At 43.3% G+C, this 26,257-nt stretch overlaps 1 protein-coding gene across 3 annotated transcripts in view; it reads right to left on the bottom strand.

Moving 5' to 3' along the window:
* The window catches only part of LOC135513093 (desmoplakin-B-like), a 44,020-nt gene that overhangs the window by 5,102 nt on the left and 12,661 nt on the right, over positions 1-26,257 (bottom strand). Inside the window, exons 7-22 of one of the 3 annotated variants that reach the window (XM_064935789.1) lie at positions 25,715-25,882; positions 25,135-25,239; positions 23,293-23,514; positions 22,222-22,377; positions 20,424-20,578; positions 18,088-18,214; positions 17,684-17,870; positions 13,711-14,018; positions 13,399-13,577; positions 12,971-13,109; positions 12,494-12,687; positions 12,056-12,218; positions 11,883-11,966; positions 11,671-11,778; positions 11,262-11,360; positions 997-2,823 (exon numbers count right to left, since the gene is read on the bottom strand). In XM_064935789.1, the coding sequence (XP_064791861.1) occupies positions 997-2,823; positions 11,262-11,360; positions 11,671-11,778; positions 11,883-11,966; positions 12,056-12,218; positions 12,494-12,687; positions 12,971-13,109; positions 13,399-13,577; positions 13,711-14,018; positions 17,684-17,870; positions 18,088-18,214; positions 20,424-20,578; positions 22,222-22,377; positions 23,293-23,514; positions 25,135-25,239; positions 25,715-25,882 (4,221 nt within the window). The remainder of the gene's footprint in view (positions 1-996; positions 2,824-11,261; positions 11,361-11,670; positions 11,779-11,882; positions 11,967-12,055; positions 12,219-12,493; positions 12,688-12,970; positions 13,110-13,398; positions 13,578-13,710; positions 14,019-17,683; positions 17,871-18,087; positions 18,215-20,423; positions 20,579-22,221; positions 22,378-23,292; positions 23,515-25,134; positions 25,240-25,714; positions 25,883-26,257) is intronic. The other 2 variants (XM_064935790.1, XM_064935791.1) reach the window with 2 other exon arrangements.

Here is a 26,257-nt window from a genome sequence, read left to right as displayed (position 1 = left end):
TATAATTAATTATTTTGTTTAAAAATGTCAAAATATTTTGATTTGGCATTTACAATATAAATGACATGTGACAGCATGCTTTGTTATTGAAGAAACACAACACAGCTCCAATAACTTACCCACACACAAACAATGCGCATTTATCATTTGTCAATTAAAATGATAAGAGTAAAGAGTTAAACCTGTACCAGTTAAACCTCAACATGGATACATCAACACAATTCACACTTAAGAGTGAGTGCAATTAACGGCACATTTGTACATTGTAGGTTTCTAGAATGTACAAAGGAAATAGGCAGACAGTAGACTAGGACTGATATCTAGACTAGACAAAGGGACTTCAAGACTAGACAAGGACTTGAGGATGACACTAGAGAGACAGACACCACAGGACCAGTGATGAAGACACTGTGGATCATTTTAGACAAAACAAGCAATGGCAAAAAAACATGCTGATTAGTCAATCACAGAAGACTCTTAGGGAAAGAAAGTGTTCTTTGGCTGTCCCCATAGGAAAACCCCTTTTGGTTACAGGAAGAACCCTTTTTGGTTCCACGTATAACTCTTTTGAGTTCCATGTAGAACCGACTGTGAAAAGGGTCCTATATGGAACCCAAAAAGGTTCAACATGGAATCAAAAAGGGTTCTTCAAAGGGGGCCAAAGAACTATTTTAGGTTCTAGATAACACTTTTTTTTCTAAGAGTATAGGTGTGGGTGGGACAACAGTTTTGTGAGAGAAGGCAGAAGGGGAAACAGAGATTGCATTTGCAAATTCCATCACAGAAGAACAACTTGTTTCACAATCTAATTAGAGCAAAAAAACGAAACTAAGAACAATTACAGGTATCAACAGGAGGTATTTCAGCATGCAAGAGAAAGCCTTGTCCACAGCCAGCCTAAAGCCTATTCCACTAAGACTTACTGAAGGAGTATAGTTTGATTTAGAGAAGCACAGAACAGTCCGACATGAACCTCTAAAGGTCCAAGACAAGTACCTCCATGGCCTGCCTCTGGACTTGATCTATCTCCATCCTGAGTTTCTCCCTCTCTGAAGAGAGCTCTGCCACGAGGATCTGGGTCTCCACACTGCTTCTCAAGCTGCTCTTTAGCTGCAGCTCCAGGGCAGTGTTCTGGGACACCAGCTCGTAATCAGCCCCCTGCCTGGTTATCAGCAACTCCTCTCTCTCGTGCTTCACTCCCCTCAGCTCCTCCTCGAGCCGCAGTCGCTCCTTGGTCAGTGTCTGGGTCAGGGTCTGGAGTCTCTCCCGTTCTACAGAGCTCTCGTTGAGTGCCAGGCTCTTTTCTTCGATGGTCTTGTAGAGTGTTTCATTGCGCATGTTTGCCTCGCGGACTTTAGCCTGCTCATTGAGGAGCTGCTGTTGGAGAGACTTCAGCTCTGAGCTCAGGGACGTCAGGCGCTCAGTGGAGGCCTTGAACTCCTTCAACCTACTCTCCAGCTCCACTTGGAGCTTCCTGTGCTCCTCCTCTCCCCTCCTCACCATGGTTTGGGCCTCCTCCTGGCTCCGGCGTAGGGTGGCGATGGTGCTGGTGTACTCCCGCATGGTGTGGGTGGTTTTCTGGAGCTCTGTCTCCACGTGTCTCCTCTTGGTCACCTCCTCCTGGTTGGTTCTCCTCAGGGCCTCCGCCTCCCCCTCTAGCCTATCAGCCGTGGCCTGAAGCTCCCTGACGTGTCCCTGTAACCTGGTTACACTCTGCTCTGCCTTGTTCTTCTCACCATTCTCCTTCTTAAACTCTGTACTGATGCTAACCAGCTCTTCCTCCACTTCTCTCAGCCGGGTGACAGCCTGGGAGTAGGAGGCCTGCTTGGCCTGAATCTCCCCCAGGAGCAGCTCAAGCCTGATCCTCTCCTCCTCCAGGGCTCTCCTCCTCCTCTGCTCCTCCTCCAGGCTGTGTGTGAGGTGAACATGCTGGCTGCTCCTCTCTTGCAAGGCCTTTGTGAGCTCTGACACCTCCTCTCTATACTGATTACTATCCTCCCCTCTCTCCCTAACTAACATCTCCACCTGAGCCTCCAGCTCCCTCCTCCTCCGCACCTCCTCTGTGACCACAGATCTCTGAGCAAGCGCCTCCTCCTCGGCCCTCCTCCTCTGCTCTTCGGCTTGGCTCAGACACACCTTTAGCCTCCTGAGCTGGTCCTCCTGGTCTCTCCTCTCGGCCTCTAGCTTGTCACACTGCAGTCTGATGCCCTGGTCCACCTCCTCCCTCTGGGCAGACAGGTGCTGGATGTCTGTCCTGCAGAAGGTGATCTGGGACTCGTAGCTGAGCTTTAAGTTACTGATCTCCACACTGCACTGGCTCCTTACCTTAGACAGCTCCTGCTCCAGGTCCTTGCAGCGTCGCACCTCCTCCTCCAGCTGCCTCCGTAGCCTCTCCGCCTCCCTATCCCGGTCACCAACGCCCTTCTCCACCTCCAGCTTTGCCCAGTTGGCCTCCTCCAGCTCCTTCTGCCTCCTCCTCAGCACCTGCTCGTGCTCCTCCTGCTGCTCCCTGTAGTGTTCCTCCGCCCGCATCCTCTTCCTCTTCTCCTCCTCGATGAGGGATGTGAGGCGGGCCACCTGCTCCTGCAGATCCTTCAGTTGGCTGTGGGTGGAAGCCAGGGAGTCCTGGGTGACGCTGCACTGCAGGGCATTGCTCCTCTTCACCTCCTCCACAGAGTGGAGCTGCTCCTGCGACTGGGACAGCTCCAGCCGGTAGCGAGCTAACGCCTCCTCCAGAGAACTGATCTTAGTGTTGCGGTACCCGATATCCTCTTTGAGGAGCCGTAGCTCCTCCTCCAACAGGTCAATCCTGGTGTTACGCATCTAGAGGAGGAGAAGGAAGGATTCGGGTCCAGGTGTGAGGTAGAGTGGAGGAAGTACATGCAAGGCTCTTAATAAAATTTAAAAAACATTGGTAGCACTGGTGCATGAAATTTAGTCAGCTGGTGATTGTCAAGCAAATGCTGTAACTGCCAGTCTCACATTAATTGACCGATAAATTAACATAAGCACATCAGACATGCTTAATTTAGAGTTATTTATGTAACTGTAGTTGTGATCCAAACATTGGGCTAAATGTTTTGAATTTTAATACATTCTAAGACTGCATGATGTGACTCTAATGATGATTTGAAAAAAAGTTGCATGAAAAGGCATGAGCTCTGCCTAGTTTTTTTTTGCTGTACACACTTCATCAGTCTCTAATTCACAATCTGACAAGCACTTGATAATGCCTAGAATTTCCCAGCGGCATCACTTTGTGTAACAGTAATGTCCCCTAAAACAATTCATGCCTTTTGCGGCATATTAAAGATATTGGAAGAACTGTCCACATTTACTTTTCGTCAACCAACAAGATGAGTAGGCCTAATGAACAGCAAAAGCAATAGGCTATGTCAATCTACTATCCCCCATAGCCTTACCTCACACAAGCTGGGCATCATTCACAAGTCAGTCTGATGGGTGACAATGTCAGCCTCTTCTTCATTTAATCTGGTCTTTACATATACTAAATAATATAGGTGTGAAATTGGTTTTGATTTAGAATGGACCAGTATCATGTACCTGTCTCAAATCAGGGAAATGGGAAAAAAATACATATCATATATGCACTTAAAAAGTGAATGGAGGACACTTTTCCCATGGTTCATTTTCATGCCAGCCAGGTAGGCTATACTCCTGTTGTAAAGAAGCAATGCGCTTAATATTAAGAAAGTTGAGAATTAAATATAGTAGGCCTAGCCTATTGAACGCTGATGGGATCATCCTCTTTTTAATAGAGGGCATCACACTGTATTTTTCATGAAATCATAGCCTATAGAAATGTTGTGCAACATGAGCTCATAGGCTCTGATGAAGTGTTTGATTACATTTTCGATTACATTTGCATTGATGTCAGAGTGATTAGAGGGACAATAGAGTGTTGAGTACCAGGCAGTTAGCAAGTTTGGTAGGCTACTAATACCATGAGCAGCATCAGAGCTTGGAGAAGCCTAACTACCGTGACTAAACAGTCACATGGAATTTGACCGATGTCATTGCTTGTGACCGCTGGTGTGGAGGTAATACGATCACCATAACAGCCCTATTCCCAACTTAAAAAAGTTTGGAGCACACCATTAAATATAGGAGCATGAGAAAATAGGATTTTTCTAATCGATTGAGAAACTAATAGGTAACCCTGTAAATGTATTTGTTTATTATGAAAAGCAAAAAAGTTGATTGTAATTTTAATGACCGGTATTTCTTAGTCATTTGTAGAATATTAAGCATTCAGAAAGTATTCAGACCCCTTCCCATTTTCCACATTTTGTAACATTACAGCCTTATTCTAAAATGTATGAAATAATTTTTCTTCATCAATCTACGCACAATACCCCATAATGACAAACAGAAATACGTATTCTGAACCTTTGTTATGAGACTCAAAATTAATCTCAGGTGCATTCTGTTTCCATTGATCATCCTTCAGATAGTTCTACAACTTGATTGGAGTCCACCTGTGGTAAATTCAATTGATTGACATGATTTGGAAAGGTACACACACCTGTCTATATCTGATCCCACAGTTGACAGTGCGCATGTCAGAGCAAAAACCAAGCCATGAGGTCGAAGGAATTGTCCGTAGAGCTCAGAGACAGGATTGTGTTGAGGTACAGATCTGGGGAAGGGTACCAAAACAATGTCTGCAGCATTGAAGGTCCCCAAGAACACAGTGGCCTCCATCATTCTTAAATGGAACCAGGTTTTTTAACCACCAAGACACTTCCTAGAGCTGGCCAAACTGACAAATCGGGGGAGAAGAGCCTTGGTCAGGGAGGTGACTAAAAACCTGACGGTCACTCTGACAGAGCTCCAGAATTCCTCTGGAGATGGGATAAACTTCCAGAAGGACAACCATCTCTGCAGCACTGCATCAATCAGGCCTTTATGGTTACGTGTCCACACGGAAGCCACTCTTCAGTAAAATGCACATGACAGCCCGCTTGGAGTTTGCCAGATAGGCACCTAAAGGACTCAGACCATGAGGAACAAGATTCTCTGGTCTCGTTGAAACCAAGATTGAAATATTTGACTTGAATGCCAAGTGTCACGTCTGGAGGAAACCTGGCACCATCCCTATGGTGAAGCATGGTGTTGGCAGCATCATGCTGTGTGAATGTTTTCAGCGGTAGAGACTGAGACTAGTCAGGATCGAGGAAAAGATGAACGGAGCAAAGTAAAGAGATCATTGATGAAAACATGCCAGGACCTGAGACTGGGGCGAAGGTTCACTTTCTAACAGAACAATGACCCTAAGCACACAGCCAAAACAGCACAAAAGTGGCTTTGGGACAAGTCTCTGAATGTCCTTGAGTGGCCCAGCCAGAACCTGAACCCGATCTAACATCTCTGGAGACCTGAAAACAGCTGTGCAGCGACCCTCCCCATCCAACCTGACAGAGCTTGAGAGGATCTGTAGAGAAGAATGGGAGAAACTCCCCAAATACAGGTGTGCCAAGTTTGTAGCGTCATACCCAAGAAGACTCGAGGCTGTAATCACTGACAAAGGTGCTTCAACAAAGTACTGAGTAAAGGGTCTGAATACTTGTGTAAATGTGATAAGAAAAATATAAATTAGCAAAAAAATTAAAACCTGTTTTTGTTTTGTCATTATGGAGTATGGTATGTTGATTGAGGGGGGGGGGGGGGGAACGATTCAATTTTAGAACAAGGCTGTAACGTAAGAAAATGTGGAAAAAGTCAAGGGGTCTGAATACTTTCCGAATGCACTGTAGTTATTAGGGCATTATAGAATCGGTGTTATTATTTGTCTAATTCCATTTTGTCCCAAATATACATTTTAGTCATTTATTAGACGCTCTTATCCAGAGCGACAAAGGAACAATTCGGGTTAAGTGCCTTGCTCAAGGGCACATTGACAGAGTTTTCACCTAGTTGGTTTGGGGATTCAAACCAGCAACCTTTTGGTTACTGGCCAAATGCTCTTATCCATGCCATCCATTATCTTGGTTTTTCCAGGTTTAGGATTTTCTCCATTTCTTTCAGGTTTTCACTCTCTAAATAACACTTTTTTAATCTGAAAATAACAAAATTGGATGTTCTAAGTCTGAAGTCTGGGACAAATCTAAGAAATGTGTATTTATTTTGTGTACTTTATTTGGTGTTTCTATAAACTAGGGTATCAGTGAGGATTTCCTACACTGGACAACTTGTTACAGCTGTTGATATTGATAATAACATGATAATAACATGCCAATGTTTTTCTGTCATTATATTAAGATATATGGGGGTATTTCATAGCTATATTCAAGAACATATACAAGTTGATTTAATAAACCTTTATCATAGTTGGTGTCTTGACAGATTTGTCCAAAATCATGTGACATAAAACATTTACTTTTCTGTCCTTGCATTTACGGCTGTGTAAGTTGTCGTTACAGTTGAAGTCGGAAGTTGAAATGCACTTAGGCTGGAGTCATTCAACCTCGTTTTTCAACCACTCCACACATTTCTTGTTAACAAACTATAGTTCTGGGAAGTCGGTTAGGACATCGACTTTGTGCATGACAAGTCACTTTTCAAACAATTGTTTACAGACAAGATTATTTCCCTTATCATTCGCAACTCCAGTGGGTCAGAAGTTTACATACACTAAGATGACTGTGCCTTTAAACAGCTTGGAAAATTCCAGAAAACGATGTCATGGCTTTAGAAGCTTCTGATAGGCTAATTTACATGATTTGAGTCAATAGGAGGTGTACCTGTGGATGTATCTCAAGGCCTACCTTCAAACTCAGTGCCTCTTTGCTTGACATCATGGGAAAAATCAATAAAAATCAGCCAAGACCTCAGTCTGGTTCATCCTTGGGAGCAATTTCCAAACGTTTGAAGGTACCATGTTCATCTGTACAAACAATAGTACGAAAGTATAAACACCATGGGACCACGCAGCCGTCATACCTCTCAGGAAGGAGATGCGTTCTGTCTCCGAGAGAAGAACGTACTTTGGTGCGAAATGTGCAAATCAATCCCAGGACAACAGCAAAGGACCATGTGAAGATGCTGGAGGAAACAGGTACAAAAGTCTCTACAGTGGGGCAAAAGTATTTAGTCAGCCACCAATTGTGCAAGTTCTCCCACTTAAAAAGATGAGGCCTGTAATTTTCATCATAGGTGCACTTCAACTATGACAGACAATATGATTTAAAAAATCCAGAAAATCACATTGTAGGATTTTTTATGAATTTATTTGCAAATTATGGTGGAAAATAAGTATTTGGTCAATAACAAAAGTTTCTCAATACTTTGTTATATACCCTTTGTTGGCAATGACAGAGGTCAAATGTTTTCTGTAAGTCTTCACACACTGTTGCTGGTATTTTGGCCCATTCCTCCATGCAGATCTCCTCTAGAGCAGTGATGTTTTGGGGCTGTTGCTGGGCAACAGACTTTCAACTCCCTCCAAAGATTTTCTATGGGGTTGAGGTCTGGAGACTGGCTAGGCCACTCCAGGACCTTAATGCTTCTTACGAAGCCACTCCTTCGTTGCCTGGGCGGTGTGTTTGGGATCATTGTCATGCTGAAAGACCCAGCCACGTTTCATCTTCAATGCCCTTGCTGATGGAAGGAGGTTTTCACTCAAAATCTCACGATACATGGCCCCAATCATTCTTTCCTTTACACGGATGAGTCGCCCTGGTCCCTTTGCAGAAAAACAACCCCAAAGCATAATGTTTCCACCCCCATGCTTCACAGTAGGTATGGTGTTCTTTGGATGCAACTCAGCATTCTTTGTCCTCCAAACACAACGAGTTGAGTTTTTACCAAAAAGTTATATTTTGGTTTCATCTGACCATATGACATTCTCCCAATCTTCTTCTGGACTATCCAAATGCTCTCTAGCAAACTTCAAATGGGCCTGGACATGTACTGGCTTAAGCAGGTTGAACACGTCTGGCACTGCAGGATTTGAGTCCCTGGCGGTGTAGTGTGTTACTGATGGTAGGCTTTGTTACTTTGGTCCCAGCTCTCTGCAGGTCATTCACTAGGTCCCCCCGTGTGGTTCTGGGATTTTTGCTCACCGTTCTTGTGATCATTTTGACCCCACGGGGTGAGATCTTGCGTGGAGTCCCAGATCGAGGGAGATTATCAGTGGTCTTGTATGTCTTCCATTTCCTAATAATTGCTCCCACAGTTGATTTCTTCAAACCAAGCTGCTTACCTATTGCAGATTCAGTCTTCCCAGCCTGGTGCAGGTCTACAATTTTGTTTCTGGTGTCCTTTGACAGCTCTTTGGTCTTGGCTATTGTGGAATTTGGAGTGTGACTGTTTGAGGTTGTGGACAGGTGTCTTTTATACTGATAAGTTCAAACAGGTGCCATTAATATAGGTAACGAGTGGAGGACAGAGGAGCCTCTTAAAGAAGAAGTTACAGGTCTGCGAGAGTCAGAAATCTTGCTTGTTTGTAGGTGACCAAATACTTATTTTCCATAAAAAAGCTGGTCTACGGTTTGCAACTGCACACTTTTTTGACCTTTATTTAACTAGGCAAGTCAGTTAAGAACAAATTCTCATTTTCAATGACGGCCTAGGAACAGTGAGTTAACTGCCTTGTTCAGGGCAGAACGACAGATTTTTACCTTGTCAGCTCGGGGATTCGATCTTGTAACCTTCCTGTTACTAGTTCAACGCTCTAACCACTAGGATACCTGCCACCCCAGCAAAGCACATGGGGACAAAGGTCATAGTTTTTTGGAGAAATGTCCTCTGGCCTTATAAAACAAAAATAGATCTGTTTGGCCATAATAACCATCATTATGTTTGGAGGGAATAGGGGGAGGCTTGCAAGCCAAAGAACACCATCCCAACCGTGAAGCACGGGGGTGGCAACATCATGTTGTGGGGGTGCTTTGCTGCAGGAGGGACTGGTGCACTTCACAAAATAGATGGCATCATGATGAGGGAAAATGATGTGGATATATTGAAGCAACATCTCAAGACATCAGTCAGGAAGTTAAAGCTTGGTTGCAAATGGGTCTTCCAAATGGACAATGACCCCTTCCAAAGTTGGGGCAAAATGGCTTAAGGACAACAAAGTCAAGGTATTGGAATGACCATCACAAAGCCTGACCTGAATCCTATAGAAGATTTGTGGGCAGAACTTAAAAAGCGCATGCGAGCAAGGAGGCCTACAAACCTAACTCAGTTACACCAGCTCTGTCAGGAGGAATGGGCCAAAATTCACCCAACTTATTGTGGGAAGCTTGTGGAAGGTTACCTGAAATGTTTGACCCAAGTTAAACAATTTAAAGGCAATGCTACCAAATATGAATTGAATGTATGTAAACTTCTGACCCACTGGGAATGTGATGAAAGAAATAAAAGCTGAAATAAATCACTCTCTAATATTATTCGGACATTTCACATACTTAAAATAAAGTGGTGATCCTAACTGACCTAAGACAGGGAATTGTTACTCGGATTAAAATGTATTTGGCTAAGGTGTATGTAAACTTCCGACTTCAGCTGTATGCAATATATTAAGCATTAATCAGCTCAATTAGACATTGAACTTGAACCTTGTAAGACAGCTAGAGCCAGGATTCTTATGTTTTTTGTATAGAGATCTCAGAAATGCAGTGTAACTACATAACATTTTGTTTCCTTATGTTACAGGGTGAAAACAGTTTATGGGCTTCTAAAATAATGTATGCATTGCAAAATCAAATTCTTCTAACCGAAAGAGTTGCCTTACCTTGATACTTAACACCTAAATCAATATTGTTATAAATGTGGATCTTCAATAATTATGCATAATACTTGTTGGATGCACATTTGGTGTCTGTTAAGTGACGAACATCTGTTTTGATAGTGCAGGCAAGTGCTGGAAAAAAAAGTCTTTGAATATTTTGTTTTCTCATTTGTTATGCCAGGAAAGACAGTTGTGCCTGGATCCACGTTGGATCTAATATCCCTAGTGAATTGATGTTGACCATCTGTTGTTGTCTGTTTGATTTACAGCAGGGTCTCCTTTGATTTAACAGAGAAACCATCAAGGTACTGAGTTCATGGTTGCATATGTTTTTGTGCCTCTGAGTTTACTGTGCACAATTGTGTAGGATAGACTATTTTGTAACACCCAAAGCTGTTCCTATTAAGTATTCTGGATATAATGACAACAAATTACATAGCCTAGTGGGCTTATTGACAATATGATCAGGTCATGAAATAACATGACAAATACATTTTGACCTGCAATTGTAAGCAATACAAGAGGCTTGAAGTAGCCTACTTGAACTTGAATTTAGAGTTCATAAATTGAAGTACTAGAATAGGATTACCTTGAAAAACTGAAATTTCCTCAACTTGGTGCTTGAAAAGTTATTATAATTATTGTAGCCAATTTATAAATTCTCCTGCTCCCTTATAATTATCTGTAATTTTATTTTTGATTAGTTTTTGTGAGAGATGTGGCCACTTTCATTTGTTTCCCGTTGCTTCAACTGAAGGGTGTTGCAGTACTCCGCTGAGGTAAAACCAGGTGGTTATTATGAGGACAACAACATCTAATGTTGGCTTCAACTTGGCTTTCCATACAAATCTTTCCATTAAAAAAAATTACCTGTTTTTTGGTCACTTTCTCATGATAAAAACAGCAATGGTGAGATTAATGCTACCGCTATTCATGGTTTTATTATGTGAGCCTGCGTCGGCCACATAGTCTACAGAAAAACTGCCATGCATCCAATCTATTTAGTCAGGTGTGTCCACATTCTCACATATTTTAGAATGTAATAATAATTTAAACTTCAATTCATTAGCAAGGCCTAAAAAAGTAATTATTCCTGAAATGGCCTCCTTTTACATGTTTGACCCTTTCTGCATGTTTTTGGGTGGAGGAGGTATACTCGGGTAAATGAATTCATCTTTGGAACTGTTTGGGCTAAAAACGATCCGTTTTCAATCATTACAACATTATTATTACATGCAGGTTGCACAGCAAAATATTAAGGAGCATATGCAACCAAAATAGTATCACTTTAGATGCCTTAGTACAGAACTAATATTTTAGATGTAATATAATAATAATAATGCAATGTTAGATTTACCAGTTATAAGACTGAATAAGATTTCCAATGTATTCATTAAAACATGGAAAATAAATGAAATTAAAATGCAGAAGGTCTAAAAGCTCATCGTTGTAAAAAACAGCTGAACAGATTGATTCTACAGGCGGTCAGTGTGGTTCCTCTCAGTACCTTGAGCTCTTCCATGTTCTTGTGTAGTTCTCCCAGGTATTTGTAGTAGTCACCAGACAGAGTGAGCAGCTCGATGTAACGGGTCTGCAGTAGAGTAGCCTGGGAGAGGGCATACAGCACACAGTTAATAACGGAAATATCCAAACTACTCGGTAACACAAAGTCACCTAAACACACACTCAACTCAGTGGTAACATTGTTAACATATTGGGTACCGAATACACCGGACTAGGGACGCAGGTCTACCTGTTTACTGGGTTTCTAACCCGGGGTAAAGCAGAGTTTGTATGTATGAGGCTAGATTCACCTTGACACTGAAGGCACTCGGTAACAGATGTACATGTAGTGTATGCACCTGTATAAGTAAACAGTATATGTTTGAGTGACTTAGTGGAGCTATGATTTTTACCTCCTCTGTGAGCTGAGTAGAAGGAGACTGTGTCATGGTCCTCTTCATAGGGATGTTCAGTAGAGTCTCTAGACCAGCACTGTATGAAGCCAACTCCAGCTCATAATCCTGAAAACAAATATATCTTAAATTCCCAGGAATAGAATACAGGAAAAGCAGTACATTCCTATGACGGGTATAGTAATACATGGGCCAGATGTGAGAGCCCTTACCTTGATGGAGTTCACACAGGCATCAGTGTCTCTCAGAACACTCTCAACACTCTCTCTCTTCACCTTGATCTCAGAGTTCAGAGCCTAGACAAACACACAAAAACATCCATATGTTGATTATATTGCCCTGAACAATTATACTGACTGACTGACTGACTGACTGACTGACCGACCTTCTGCTGGTTGAGGTGTTCATCCAGGGCTGTGATGTTGTCTATCTTGGTGGCCTGCAGGGCGTCCTGTTTCTGACGCGTGGTACCGATCCACTCACTGAGGACTGAGCTAGTGGTGGTGTACTGCTGGAGTTGCCCCTGGTACCCCTCTAGGTCCCTCAGTCTGAGAGAGGAAAAGCAAGAGATACAGGTAAAAAATATTTTGGGGTATATATAAAAAAAATAAAAAAAATGGTCATCAATAGTAAATGTTTGAAGTCATCACAAAGTAAAGGAAGGAGGTACATCACAAGTTGGATAGGTATGGAGAACAGGACTCTATATACAGAAGTCAGAGGGACAACAAAACAGATACAGCTAGAGACGGAGGTAAATGTCTTGAGTGAGATATGGAACCAAAGAGGTGTGCATAGATAAGATATAGAGAGGTCTGTATACCTGAAGTCTATCTGGCTCTGGAGGCGTCTCCAGCGGTCAGACAGCTGGGTGACTTGTTCACTGTATCTGGACAGGTCCACGTCACACCTGTGGAAGGCTCCGCCCACCTGGCCGTTCCAGTGGACTGCCTTCCCGAGCTCTGTCTCCATGGAGACCAGGACGTCCCTCTTCCCCTCCAGCTCGGCCCTCATACTCTACACATACAACAGAACATCTGAGATTTGAATCACAAAGCTAACTGGCCTTTACAGAGTACATACCGGGAATAGTAATAATCACAAAGCTAACTGGCCTTTACAGAGTACATACCGGGAATAGTAATAATCACAAAACTTACTGACTTCAAAGCATTTACACACAACGGAACATTTAGCCTAGGAGCACCACACACAGCTAAATGACTGACTTAATCATTGATGTGACAGTCACTCCCATTCCCAATGTTTTGGGGCTTGTGTTTCAAACAGTAACTGTTACCTTCAGAGTGGACCTGTAGTCCTCCACCTCTGCAGGATCCAGGGATGTGGTCTCCTTCTCTGTCAGTCTGGCCTCATGAACCTTAATGATGTCCTCAGCCCTGGACTCACTCTCCAGGAGGGCCCTTAGAGCCCGCAACCTTGGAGTGGGAAAGGGCGGGAAGAACGAGGAGAGAAAGAGAGAAAGAGAGAAAGAAAGAAAGAAAGAAAGAAAGAAAGAAAGAAAGAAAGAAAGAAAGAAAGAAAGAAAGAGGGAAGAGAGAGAGAGCGGGAAGAGAGAGAGAATTCGTCAGAACAAATTAGTTCAATTTGAGCAATGAGTGTTGAGTGTGTGTATGGATGAGTTTGTCTGTGTATGGAGTAGTTATATGGGTATTCTGCAGAGAACCCTTTCAGGCTGTGTGTATGTTCATACAGCATAATATTTACCTCTGTAGGTAGGCGGTGGAGCACCCGTCCAGACTGCCCAGTCTCTCGTTGATGAGGCTGAGTTGGCTGCGTAAGAACGTGGCCTTGTCAGAGTCAGTCATACTCTCTAGTTCCTTCAGAACATGCTCATTCAGACGCTGGGACTCCTCACGGATAGAGTTCACATCCCTCTGTACAGACTGGGGAAAAAGCACACATTTAGTCACATGCACAAACCTAACCCTACATACACAGTAGTACTCCTAGGATGTACAGTATATTGTATGTGTGTGCGTGCGTGCGTTCATGTGTGGCGTCCATGTGTGTATGTACCTCTAGTTGGATAATCCTCAGGCCACAGTCGTGCGCTCCGTCCTCTCCCAGACAGATATGGATGTGCTGGGTAAGCCCCGCCTCCGCCTCCTCCAGGCGCTGTCTGAGCGTGTGCAGCTCGGTCAGGCTGTGTGACGTCACCACCACTTTCTTCTTCACCTTCTTAACCACCCCCTTTTTCACATCCTGTTGCTTAACCTCCACTATCTTGGTCTCCTCTATCTTCTTTGCCTCCTCTTGATTGACCACCAGTATCCTGGCCTCCTCCTCTGCCTTGATCCTCCCTTCGTTGGCGGTCTGTTGTGCAGCTAGGGACAGAGATATAGAGAGTTAGAGGTCATATGCTGTATGGTAAAGGTACAACTTAGATTAATGACATACACCCAGAGTACATAGGTGAGCAGAGACAGCAGAATAGAGGAGCATACTGTGCCCTACAATGAGAGAGATGCTCTACTCACTAATGGACCTGAAACTGTATCTCTACTATATAGAGTTGAAGTCAGAAGTTTACATACACCTTAGCCAAATACATTTAAACTCTTTTTTTCACAATTCCTGACATTTAATCCTAGTAAAAATTCACTGTCTTAGGTCAGTTAGGATCACCACTTTATTTTAAGAATTTGAAATGTCAGAATAATAGTAGAGAGAATTATTTATTTCAGCTTTTATTTCTTTCATCACATTCCCAGTGGGTCAGAAGTTTACATACACTCAATTAGTATTTGATAGCATTTCCTTTAAATTGTTTAACTTGGGTCAAACGTTTCAGGTAGCCTTCCACAAGCTTCCCACAGTAAGTTGGGTGAATTTTGGCCCATTCCTCCTGACGGAGCTGGTGTAACTGAATCAGGTTTGTAGGCCTCCTTGCTTGCACATGCTTTTTCAGTTCTGCCCACAAATTTTCTATGGGATTGAGGTCAGGGCTTTGTGATGGCCACTCCAATACCTTGACTTTGTTGTCCTAAAGCCATTTTGCCACAACTTTGGAAGTGTGCTTGGGGTCAATGTCCATTTGGAAGAGACATTGTGACCAAGCTTTAACTTCCTGACTGATGTCTTGAGATGTTGCTTCAATCTATCCACATAATTTACCCCCCTCATGATGCCATCTATTTTGAGAAGTGCACCAGTCCCTCCTGCAGAAAAGCACCCCCACAACATGATGCTGCCACCCCCGTGCTTCACGGTTGGGATGGTGTTCTTCGGCTTGCAAACCTCCCCCTTTTCCCCCCAAACATAACGATGGTCATTATGGCCAAACAGTTCTATTTTTGTTTCATCAGACCAGAGGACATTTCTCCAAAAAGTATGATCTTTGTCCCCATGTGCAGTTTCAGACCATAGTCTGGTTTTTTTTGATGGCAGTTTTGGAGCAGTGGCTTCTTCCTTGCTGAGCGGCCTTTCAGGTTAAGTCGATATAGGACGTGTTTTACTGTGGATATAGATACTTGTGTACCTGTTTCCTCCAGCATCTTCACAAGGTCCTTTGCTGTTGTTCTGGGATTGATTTTCACTTTTCGCGCCAAAGTACATTAATCTCCAGGAGACAGAACGCGTCTCCTTCCTGAGCGGTATTACGGCTGCGTGATCCCATGGTGTTTATACTTGCCTACTATTGTTTGTACAGATGAAAGTGGTACCTTCAGGCATTTGAAAATTGCTCCCAAGGATAAACCAGGTCTACAATTGTTTTTCTGAAGTCTTGGCTGATTTCTTTTGATTTCCCCATGATGTCAAGCAAAGAGGCACTGAGACTGAAGGTAGACCTTGAAATACATCCATAGGTGCACCTCCAATTGACTCAAATGTTGTCAATTAAAGCTTCTAAAGCCATGTATGTAAACTTCTGACCCACTGGAATTGTGATACAGTGAATTATAAGTGAAATAATCTCTCTGTAAACAATTGTTGGAAAAATTACTTGTGTCATGCACAAAGTAAATGTCCTAACCGACTTGTCAAAACTATAGTTCATATCAAGAAATTTGTGGAGTGGTTTGAAAAACAAGTTTTAAATGACTCCAACCTAAGTGTTTGTAAACTTCCGACTTAAACTGTATCTACACTATCGCTATACTGTCTCTCTACTATATATCTATCACTCTACTGTATCTACTATATCTCTACACTATATCTAGAGTATCTACTGTATCTCTGACTGTAATGGACCTGATACTGTATATCTACTGTATCTCTATTCACTGTAATGGACCTGATACTGTATATCTACTGTATCTCTATTCACTGTAATGGACCTGATACTGTATATCTACTGTATCTCTATTCACTGTAATGGACCTGATACTGTATACCTATCATCTCGCTACTGTATCTCTATTCACTGTAATGGACCTGATACTGTATACCTATCATCTCGCTACTGTATCTCTATTCACTGTAATGGACCTGATACTGTATACATACTATCTCTATTCACTGTAATGGACCTGATACTGTATACCTATCATCTCGCTACTGTATCTCTATTCACTGTAATGGACCTGATACTGTATACCTATCATCTCGCTACTGTATCTCTATTCACTGTAATGGACCTGATACTGTATACCTATCATCTCGCTACTGTATCTCTTCACTGTAATGGACCTGATACTGTATACCTATCATCTCACTACTGTATCTCTATTCACTGTAATGGACCTGATACTGTATACCTACTATCTCTATTCACTGTAATGGACCTGATACTGTATACCTATCATCTCGCTACTGTATCTCTATTCACTGTAATGGACCTGATACTGTATACCTACTATCTCTATTCACTGTAATGGACCTGATACTGTATACCTATCACTACTGTATCTCTATTCACTGTAATGGACCTGATACTGTATACCTATCATCTCACTACTGTATCTCTATTCACTGTAATGGACCTGAAACTGTATACATACTATTCTATTCACTGTAATGGACCTGATACTGTATACATACTATCTCTATTCACTGTAATGGACCTGATACTGTATACCTATCATCTCACTACTGTATCTCTATTCACTGTAATGGACCTGATACTGTATACCTATCATCTCGCTACTGTATCTCTATTCACTGTAATGGACCTGATACTGTATACCTACTATCTCTATTCACTGTAATGGACCTGATACTGTATACCTACTATCTCTATTCACTGTAATGGACCTGATACTGTATACCTACTATCTCTATTCACTGTAATGGACCTGATACTGTATATCTACTATCTCACTACTGTATCTCTATTCACTGTAATGGACCTGATACTGTATACCTACTATCTCTATTCACTGTAATGGACCTGATACTGTATACCTATCATCTCGCTACTGTATCTCTATTCACTGTAATGGACCTGATACTGTATACCTACTATCTCTATTCACTGTAATGGACCTGATACTGTATATCTACTATCTCACTACTGTATCTCTATTCACTGTAATGGACCTGATATCCTACTATCTCTATTCACTGTAATGGACCTGATACTGTATATCTACTATCTCACTACTGTATCTCTATTCACTGTAATGGACCTGATACTGTATACCTACTATCTCTATTCACTGTAATGGACCTGATACTGTATACCTACTATCTCTATTCACTGTAATGGACCTGATACTGTATACCTACTATCTCTATTCACTGTAATGGACCTGATACTGTATACCTATCATCTCGCTACTGTATCTCTATTCACTGTAATGGACCTGATACTGTATACCTACTATCTCTATTCACTGTAATGGACCTGATACTGTATACCTATCATCTCGCTACTGTATCTCTATTCACTGTAATGGACCTGATACTGTATACCTACTATCTCTATTCACTGTAATGGACCTGACACTGTATATCTACTATCTACTCACTCAGCAGATAGTCGGACCACCAGTTGGTCGTAGTAGGCCTGGGGTCCAGTGTACTGACTCGCTACTGTATATTTACTCACTGTAAGCAGGTAGCTGGACCACCAGTTGGTCGTAGTGAGCCTGGGCTCCAGTGTACTGGCTCTCAATGCTCCTCTTGTCGTCGTCCTTGAACATCTCAGAGCCATGGCAACAGTGTATGAAGTCTGAGTAGTGGGTCTCCAAACCCTTCAGGATGCTGCGGTACTCCTCAGGACGCATACGGGACAGCTGAGAGGACACACACATAAAGACAAATACAGACATTGTTTTTGTGTCCTCGTTTTAGTGAATGTAGTTATGTAGTCAGGTCATTTGTAATCTTAGTAATAATGGACTCAGCTGCACCATAAAGTCAAACTGACATTTGAGTCAGTCGTGGCCCTTGTACGTGAAACTGTAGCAACAGTGATGACGTGATATGGTTACGATGGCGATAGGTTCTTACCATGGTGATGGTGAGAGAGTTGATGCGTGTGATGTCCTGGACACAGTACTGCCAGGAGATGAGACTTTTGATGTTGATGTAGAGCTGGTTCCACACAGACAGGATGGCCTCGTAGTACTGTTCATTCCTGATGGACCACACAACACGGACATGGAATTAGTCTGTGTATGCGTGCGTGGGTGCATACATGCATAGCACATACACAGTACCAGTCAAAAGCTTGGACACACCCATTTAGGGTTTTTCTTTATTTTTACTATTTTCGACATTGACATATACTTATTTTCCACCATAATTTGCAAATAAATTCATTAAAAATCCTACAATGTGATTTTCTGGAAAAAAAAAAAATCATTTTGTCTGTCATAGTTGAAGTGTACCTATGATGAAAATTACAGGCCTCTCATCTTTTTAAGTGGGATAAATTGCACAATTGGTGGCTGACTAAATACTTTTTTGCCCCACTGTATGTAAGAATGCTGTTCATTAACTACAGCTCAGCATTCAACACTACAGTACCCTCCAAGCTCATCATCAAGCTGGAGGCCGTGGACCTCAACCCCGCCCTGTGCAATTGGGTCCCTGACTTTCTGACGGGCCGCCCCAGGTGGTGAAGGTATGAAACAACATCTCCACCTTGTTGAACCACAACACTTGGCCCCCACAAGGGTGCGTGCTCAGCCCCCTCCTGTACTCCCTGTTCACCCACGACTTTGTGACCATACACGCCTCAAACTCATTCATCAAGTTTGCAGACGACACAACAGTAGTGGGCTTGATTACCAACAATGACGAGACAGCCTACAGGGAGGAGGTGAGGGCACTCGGAGTGTGGTGTCAGGAAAACAACCTCTCACTCAATGTCAGCAAAACATAGGAGATGATCGTGGACTTTAGGAAACAGCAGAGGGAGCACTCCCTTATCCACATCGAAGGGACAGCAGTGGAGAAAGTGGAAAGTTTTAAGTTCCTCAGCGTACACGTCAACAACAAACTGAAATGGTCCACCCACACAGACAGTGTGTTGAAGAAGGTGCAACAGCGCATAATTTGGCTTGTCATCGAAAACCCTGACTAACTTTTACAGATCCACAACCGAGCGCATCCTGTCGGGCTGTATCACAGCCTGGTACGGCAACTGCTCTGCCCACAACCACAAGGCTCTCCAGAGGGTGGTGCGATCTGCACAACGCATCACCGGGGGCAAACTACCTGACACCTACAGCACTTGATGTCACAGGAAGGCAAAAAAGATAAAGACAACAACCACCCGCGCCACTGTCTGTTCACACCACTACCATCCAGAAGGCGAGGTCAGTACAGGTGCATCAAAGCTGGGACCGAGAGACTGAAGAACAGCTTCTATCTCAAGGCCATCAGCCTGCTAAACAGCAATCACTAACTCAGAGAGGCTGCTGCCTAAATGGAGACCCCAATCACTGGCCACTTTAACAAATGGATCACTTGTCAATTTAAAAAATTCCACTTTAAATAATGCCACTTTAACAATGTTTACATATCTTACATTACTCATATGTATACACGGTATTTTATACCATCTATTGCACTTGCCCATGCTGCTCGGCCATCGCTCATCCATATATTTATATGTACTGTGGCGTACAGCAAGTCAGCCACCAGGGGGAGACTCGTCGAGGCCTGGTGACAGACAGTGTGTACATCACAAGGCATTGGCTCCATCTGCTGGACGTACCAGGTCTGGACGTATCAGGTTCTCCGGCAAGGACTAATTGGGGCTGATTGGTAGCTGGTGAGTAATCAAGGGCTGATTGCTCACCAGCTGTGCAAGGCCCATAAAGCTGCCAGAAGGCCAGCACACAGGGAGAGGGGGGGAAGAAAGGACTCCCATATAGTTGGGGATGGTTACAGAGGTAACAGGAGTGAGTGCAGTTTTGATCCCGACAGGATGCAGCAAGACCCGGTACCCAGAAGACGGTATCCCGGAGAGGGTCTCAGGGGGGAGACCTATCCTATCCCTTTTGATCTATTATTTAAATAAACACCCTTGAAACAGAGCTAATCCTACTCTGTCCGTGTCTGATCTGTGTAAACATCTTGACCAAACTCCCTGGTCCGCCCACAGTACATATTCTCATTTCCCCCTTTTAGATGTGTGTATTGGGGAATTGTTACATATTACTGCACTGTCGGAACTAGAAGTACAAGCATTTTGCTACACTCGCATTAACATCTGCTAACCTTGTATGTGACAAATACAATTTCGATTTGAATGCATTTCAATTAAGAGGTGTGCCTTGTTAAGTACATTTGTGGAATTTTTGACTGGTACTGTGTGTGTATGTGAGTGTTCTTACTTGTTGGCCAGGTTGATGCCCAGGGAATTGGGTGGTGGCACCAGCAGACAGACAGAAGGCACCAGCATGTCCAGTCCTCCTGGTCCCGTTACCTGCCACTTACTACGCTGGGAGTTGTCTTTTAGGATGCCCTCGTTGCCCTTCAGAATCACCTTCTGTGGAGCACAATACAGAATGTGTATGAGAGAAGAGACCCTTATGTGACTTAAACAATTAAAATTGCCCTATTTCTACTTTCTTGACTAGCTAAAATATAATCCTTGATTAATTCTCAGCTAAGATCTTTCTGATATTTGAAATGTATTTTAAATGTACATCTGTCGGGTTATAGACCATGTCATAGCACTATCTCTGCTGCAACCCTAGTTATAAATGCTGTGGTTAACTGTATGGATAAAAGGCAACATTGTGCTGCCCTCTTCATTGACCTTTCAAAGGCTTTCAATACTGTTGATCACTCACCTCTAATTCAGAGGCGTTCATCAATTGGCCTATACCAGGCTGCATGTAACTGGTTGAAAAATGACTTGACAGATAAAACTATCTACTGATGGTGTTGAATCAGGTTTCCTGGATATTACGAAAGGTATCCCGCAGGAGTCGATTCTGGGTCCTGTACTTTTTACATTAACAATCTCGACTTGTCTGTAAAAAAATTGTAACCTGCACTTGTATGCCGATGATACTGTTGTGTATGCTATTGCCCCCACAGTTGACCAGGCTCTATCTGATGAAAGTCTGCATTAATTGTATTACAGAAACACTGTATTGACCTGAAATTACTATTGAATGCTGGTCAAACTTAAGTATAAGTCGTTCTCTAGCGCGCATAAAAGTGGAGCTGATGATTTAAACATGTATTTTGGATGGTGTGCGTTTTTTTTTTTTACCTTTATTTTACTACGCAAGTCAGTTAAGAACTTATTTTCAATGATGGCCTAGGAACAGTGGGTTAACTGCCTGATCAGGGGCAGAACGACAGATTTGTACCTTGTCAGCTCAGGGATTCGAACTTGCAACCTTTTGGTTACTAGTCCAACATTCTAACCACTAGGCTACCCTGCATATTGATTGTGTCCCTGCTTACAAATATCTGGGCATCTTGACAGTTGAAAAGCTGTCTTTTACAAAACATAATGATGAGTTAGTTTTTTTTTAAAAGGCTTCTTCTACAGAGATAGGTCCTGCCTTTCGCTAAATAGTAGAAAGCAGATCATTCAGTCAACTTTTCTGTCGGTCCTAGACTATGGTGACATCGTCTATATGAACACAACTGCCACCTCATTAAAGTCGTTAGATGCAGTTTATCATAGCACACTGCTCTTTATTACGGGGGACAATTTTAGTAATCATCACTGCATTCTCTACCAGAAAGTTGGTTGGCCCTCTTTGATGTCTTGTAGGTTGATACATTATGTTTTCATTTATAAAGCCCTTTTACAAAAAGTCCCACTGTACCTAACATCATAACTAAACTTTAGACATACAAGTTACCACACCCAGTCTCAGGAATGGTTAACTCTGGGAATTCCGTTGGTCTCTACTGAGTTAACTAAAAGCGGATTTACCTTTCTTGAACCTTATTTGTGGAACAATCTTAAAATGTTCTTACATTTTATGTTTTGGTGCCTCTGGGCCAATTCAGTAGGCTGATTTAGGACCTTATTACTGACGAAAGTGCTTGTTTTTAATGACCATTTTGATGTGTGTATTTTCTGGAATTGATGTAATTCAGGGCTCATCTGTAAAAGACCTTGGTCTCAGTATGACTCCATGGTTAAATAAATATGTCTCTGACCTGGTCTTGTTTGAAGTCACACAGGGCCTGTACCATAACAGGACTACTGCTCTTCTCTTCCTCAGGGTTACGTGGTCTCAGCCTCACAATGCTTTTGGACATGTTGACCAGGTGCTGCACCTGCCTCTTATTCTCCAAGATCCACTCTTTCTCCTTCTGTTGGACACATAGGTTAGGGGTCAGAGGTTAATATCCATTTCAGAGGTCAAGGGGAGCAATTTAACTTTTGTATCTCCACAAATTACTGCCTATTCCCCATGTAGTGCAGTTTATTTTTATTGGAGTGACTACAGTCAAACATAGTGCACTATATTGGGAATTGGTAGTTTGAGATTTAGCCTTGAACTGTCACGCACTGATCTGTTCCACTTGTGATTGTCTCCACCCCCTCCAGGTGTCGCTTAGTTTCCCTGGTGTATTTATCCCTGTGTTTCCTGTCTCTCTGTGCCAGTTTGTCTTGTATGTTTCCAAGTCAACCAGCGGTTTCCCCGTTCTCCTGCTTTTTGCATTCTCCTTTTTTATAGTCCTCCCGTTTTTGAACCTTGCCTGTTTTGCATTCTCCTTTTTGCCTAGACCACGGGCCTCCCACTCTGTTTTTGAACCTTGCCTGTTTCTGGACTTTGTACCCGCCTGCCTGACTATTCTGCCTGCCTTGACCACGGGCCTGTCTGCCACTCTGTAGCTCCTGGACTCTGTACCCTCCTGCCTGACTATTCTGCCTGCCTTGACCACGGGCCTGTCTGCCACTCTGTACCTCCTGGACTCTGTACCCTCCTGCCTGACTATTCTGCCTGCCTTGACCACAAGCCTGTCTGTCACTCTGTAGCTCCTGGACTCTGTACCCTCCTGCCTGACTATTCTGCCTGCCTTGACCACGAGCCTGTCTGCCACTCTGTACCTCCTGGAATCGGATCTGGATTTGACCTTTTGCCTGTCCACGACCATTCTCTCTCCTACCGCTTTGGATGAATAAACATTGTAAGACTCAACCATCTGCCTCCTGTATCTGCATTTGGGTCTCGTCTAGTGCTTTGATGAACAGCATCTGTGGTGCTGATATACATGTCTTACCTCCAGGCCGTTGAGTAGTTCCAGCAGGTTTTCCAGAGGTGTGTTCCTATCGCTGGTGAACTTCCTACGGATGTTCTCATGCTCCTTCTGCAGCTTGCTGTACGTCTCATTGGCCTCCTTGAAGAACTGGCTGTATGCAGCGTTCTCCTTCAGGTGGACATGAATACACTTGGTGATCTGGAGGAGCCAGCTCCACTGGGTCTGCAGAGTGTCCATGTAGGCCTGGAAGAAATAAAAACAGAAGGATAGAGGGGTTAAAGGATGAATGAATCAAGATAACCATCACAACAAATGACATTGAACAAAAATCTATTTGCATCATGTAAAGTGTTGGTGTAATGTGTCATGAGCTGAAATAAAAGATCCCAGAAATGTCCCATATGCGCAAAAAGCTTATTTCTCTCATTTTGTGCAGAAATGTGTTTACATCCCTGTTAGTGAGCATCTCCCCTTCACCGAGATAATCCATGCACCTGAAAGGTGTGGCATATCAAGAAGCTGATTAAGCAGCATGATTGTTACATAGATGCACCTTGTGCTGGGGACAATAAAAGGCCACTAAAATGTGCAGTTTTGTCACACAACACAATGCCACAGATGGCTCAAGATTTGTGGGAGGGTGCAATTGGCATGCTGACTGCAGGAATGTCCACCAGAGCTGTTACCAGAGAATGGAATGTTAATTTCTCTGCCATAAGCAGCCTCCAACGTCATTTAAGAGAATTTGGCAGTACGTCCAACCGGCCTCACAGACCACGAGTAACCACGCCAGCCCAGGGCCTCCACATCCGGCTTCTTCACCTGCGGGATTATCTCAGACCAGCCACCCGGACAGCTGATGAAACTGTGGGTTTGCACAACCGAAGAATTTCTGCACAAACTGTCAGAAACTGTCTCAGGCAAGCTCATCTGTGTGCCCGTCGTCCTCACCAGGGTCTTAACCTGACTGTAGTTCGGGGTTGTAACCGACTTCAGTGGCAAATTCTCACCTTCGATGCCCACTGGAGGTGTGCTCTACACAGATGAATCCTGGCAGATGGCAAGCAGTTGGCTGACGTCAACGTTGTGAACAGAGAGCCCCATGGTGGCGGTGGGGTTATGGTATGGGCAGGCATAAACTATGGTCAGTGAACACAATTGCATTCTATTGATGGCAATTTGAATGCACAGAGATACCGTGACGAGATCCTGAGGCCCATTGTCGTGCCATTCATCCACCACCATCACCTCATGTTGCAGCATGATGATGCACGGCCCCATGTCGAAAGATCTGTACACAATTACTGAAAGCTGAAAATGTCCCAGTTCTTTCATGGCCTGCATACTCCCCAGACATGTCACCCTTTGAGCATGTTTGTGATGCTCTGGATCGACATGTACGACAGCGTGTTCCAGTTCCTGCCAATATCCAGAAACTTCACACAGCCATTGAAGAGGAGTAGGACAACATTCCACAGGCCACAATCAACATCCTGATCAATTATATGTGAAGCCAATGTGTTGCACTGCATGAGGCAAATGGTGGTCACACCAGATACTGACTGGTTTTCTGATCCGCGACCCTACCTTTTTTGTAAGGTATCTGTGACCAACATGTGCATATCTGTATTCCCAGTCATGTGAAATCTATAGATTAGGGCCTAATGAATGTATTTCAATTGACTGATTTCCTTCCATGAACTGTTACTAAGTAAAATCTTCAAAATGGTTTTAGGTTGCATTTATAAATTGTGTTCAGTGTAGATAGCTACAGTAGATATTGCTAGGTATCATGGGCCACGGGAAGAGGAGCTGTTGCGACTAACAGCTAATAATCAATAATCAAATAGATATTCTCCTCACCTCGATCTTGTCAGAGGCAGGGTGATGGTTCTTCAGAAGGCTGTCCACTTTCAACTTCAGTTTATTCAAGTCTTTCTCCTTCTCCTCCAGGGTACTCATCAGTTTCTGTCAGAGAACAACACAGTTAGGGCAGAACTGGAGAGACAGAAACAGTGTTAGGACCTGGGGATCCATTGGGACTGGAAGAATGATCTGTGGTTTCATTGCACAACTCCCAGTGGTTTGGCATTATAGTTCCCTAGGGAACAGAATGCAAAACAGATGAACAAGACATAATGACATGCAGATACACAATAAACTAGATGTGTCAGTCACGGGACTAGAGATTACCAAACATTACCAATCATCAGGAAGGATCGGTAACAATCAGGAATTATTACAGCTAGTATGCACTCCAAATGGCACCCTATTCCCTACATTGACCAGAGTCCTGGTGAAAAGTAGTGCACTAAATAGGTAATAGGGTGCCATATGGTACACAGACATCCTGTATGGCCTCTATGGCAATAATCAACTAGCCTTTCCCCCCTCCCACTGTGACACTTCCCCTCTGGCCCTTGACCTTTAACCCAGTCCTTACCGAGTAGCTCTCCTGCTTCTTGGGAATGTAGAGGTCAATGTTTTTCTCCCCCCAGTCGAACACCAGCTCCTCCTCCTCTCTCTCATTCACCCACATGATTTCTCTGCTGATCTCCTCAATGATTTGCTGCAGCTCTCTCAGCTGGTTGCTACGGCCATGAGACATTTTCTGACACACAAAACATGGTGAGACATCTATAGTTAGGTACAATCAATAAAGTTAAACATCCATTGTTACCAGTGGTGTAGTGCTATTCTTGCTATTCCTGGGGGCTTTGCGGTGGCCACTCTGGTTTGGGTGTCCTCGGCAGAACGGTGTTGCCGTAACCAAGTGGTCACATATCATTCTGGGTTCCACTGCGCACGAGGGGGTTCCATCGAGGTTTATGAACATCAAGGCAGACACATGTTCTGATTGCCCTAAGTGGTCAAGACACCGACGGGCCTTAGCAGTAAACACATAGCCTATAGTTCTATAGTTTTTCATGGAATGTTATTGGTATTTATTTAAATGTATCTGAATAAATTTTCCCGAAAGTTTTAC

This window comes from Oncorhynchus masou, chromosome 24 (genome assembly GCF_036934945.1).
Source record: "Oncorhynchus masou masou isolate Uvic2021 chromosome 24, UVic_Omas_1.1, whole genome shotgun sequence".
Classification (NCBI taxonomy): Eukaryota; Metazoa; Chordata; class Actinopteri; order Salmoniformes; family Salmonidae; genus Oncorhynchus; species Oncorhynchus masou.
Note: the sequence above shows the minus strand (reverse complement) of the source record. Positions and strands in the feature narration are given on the sequence as shown.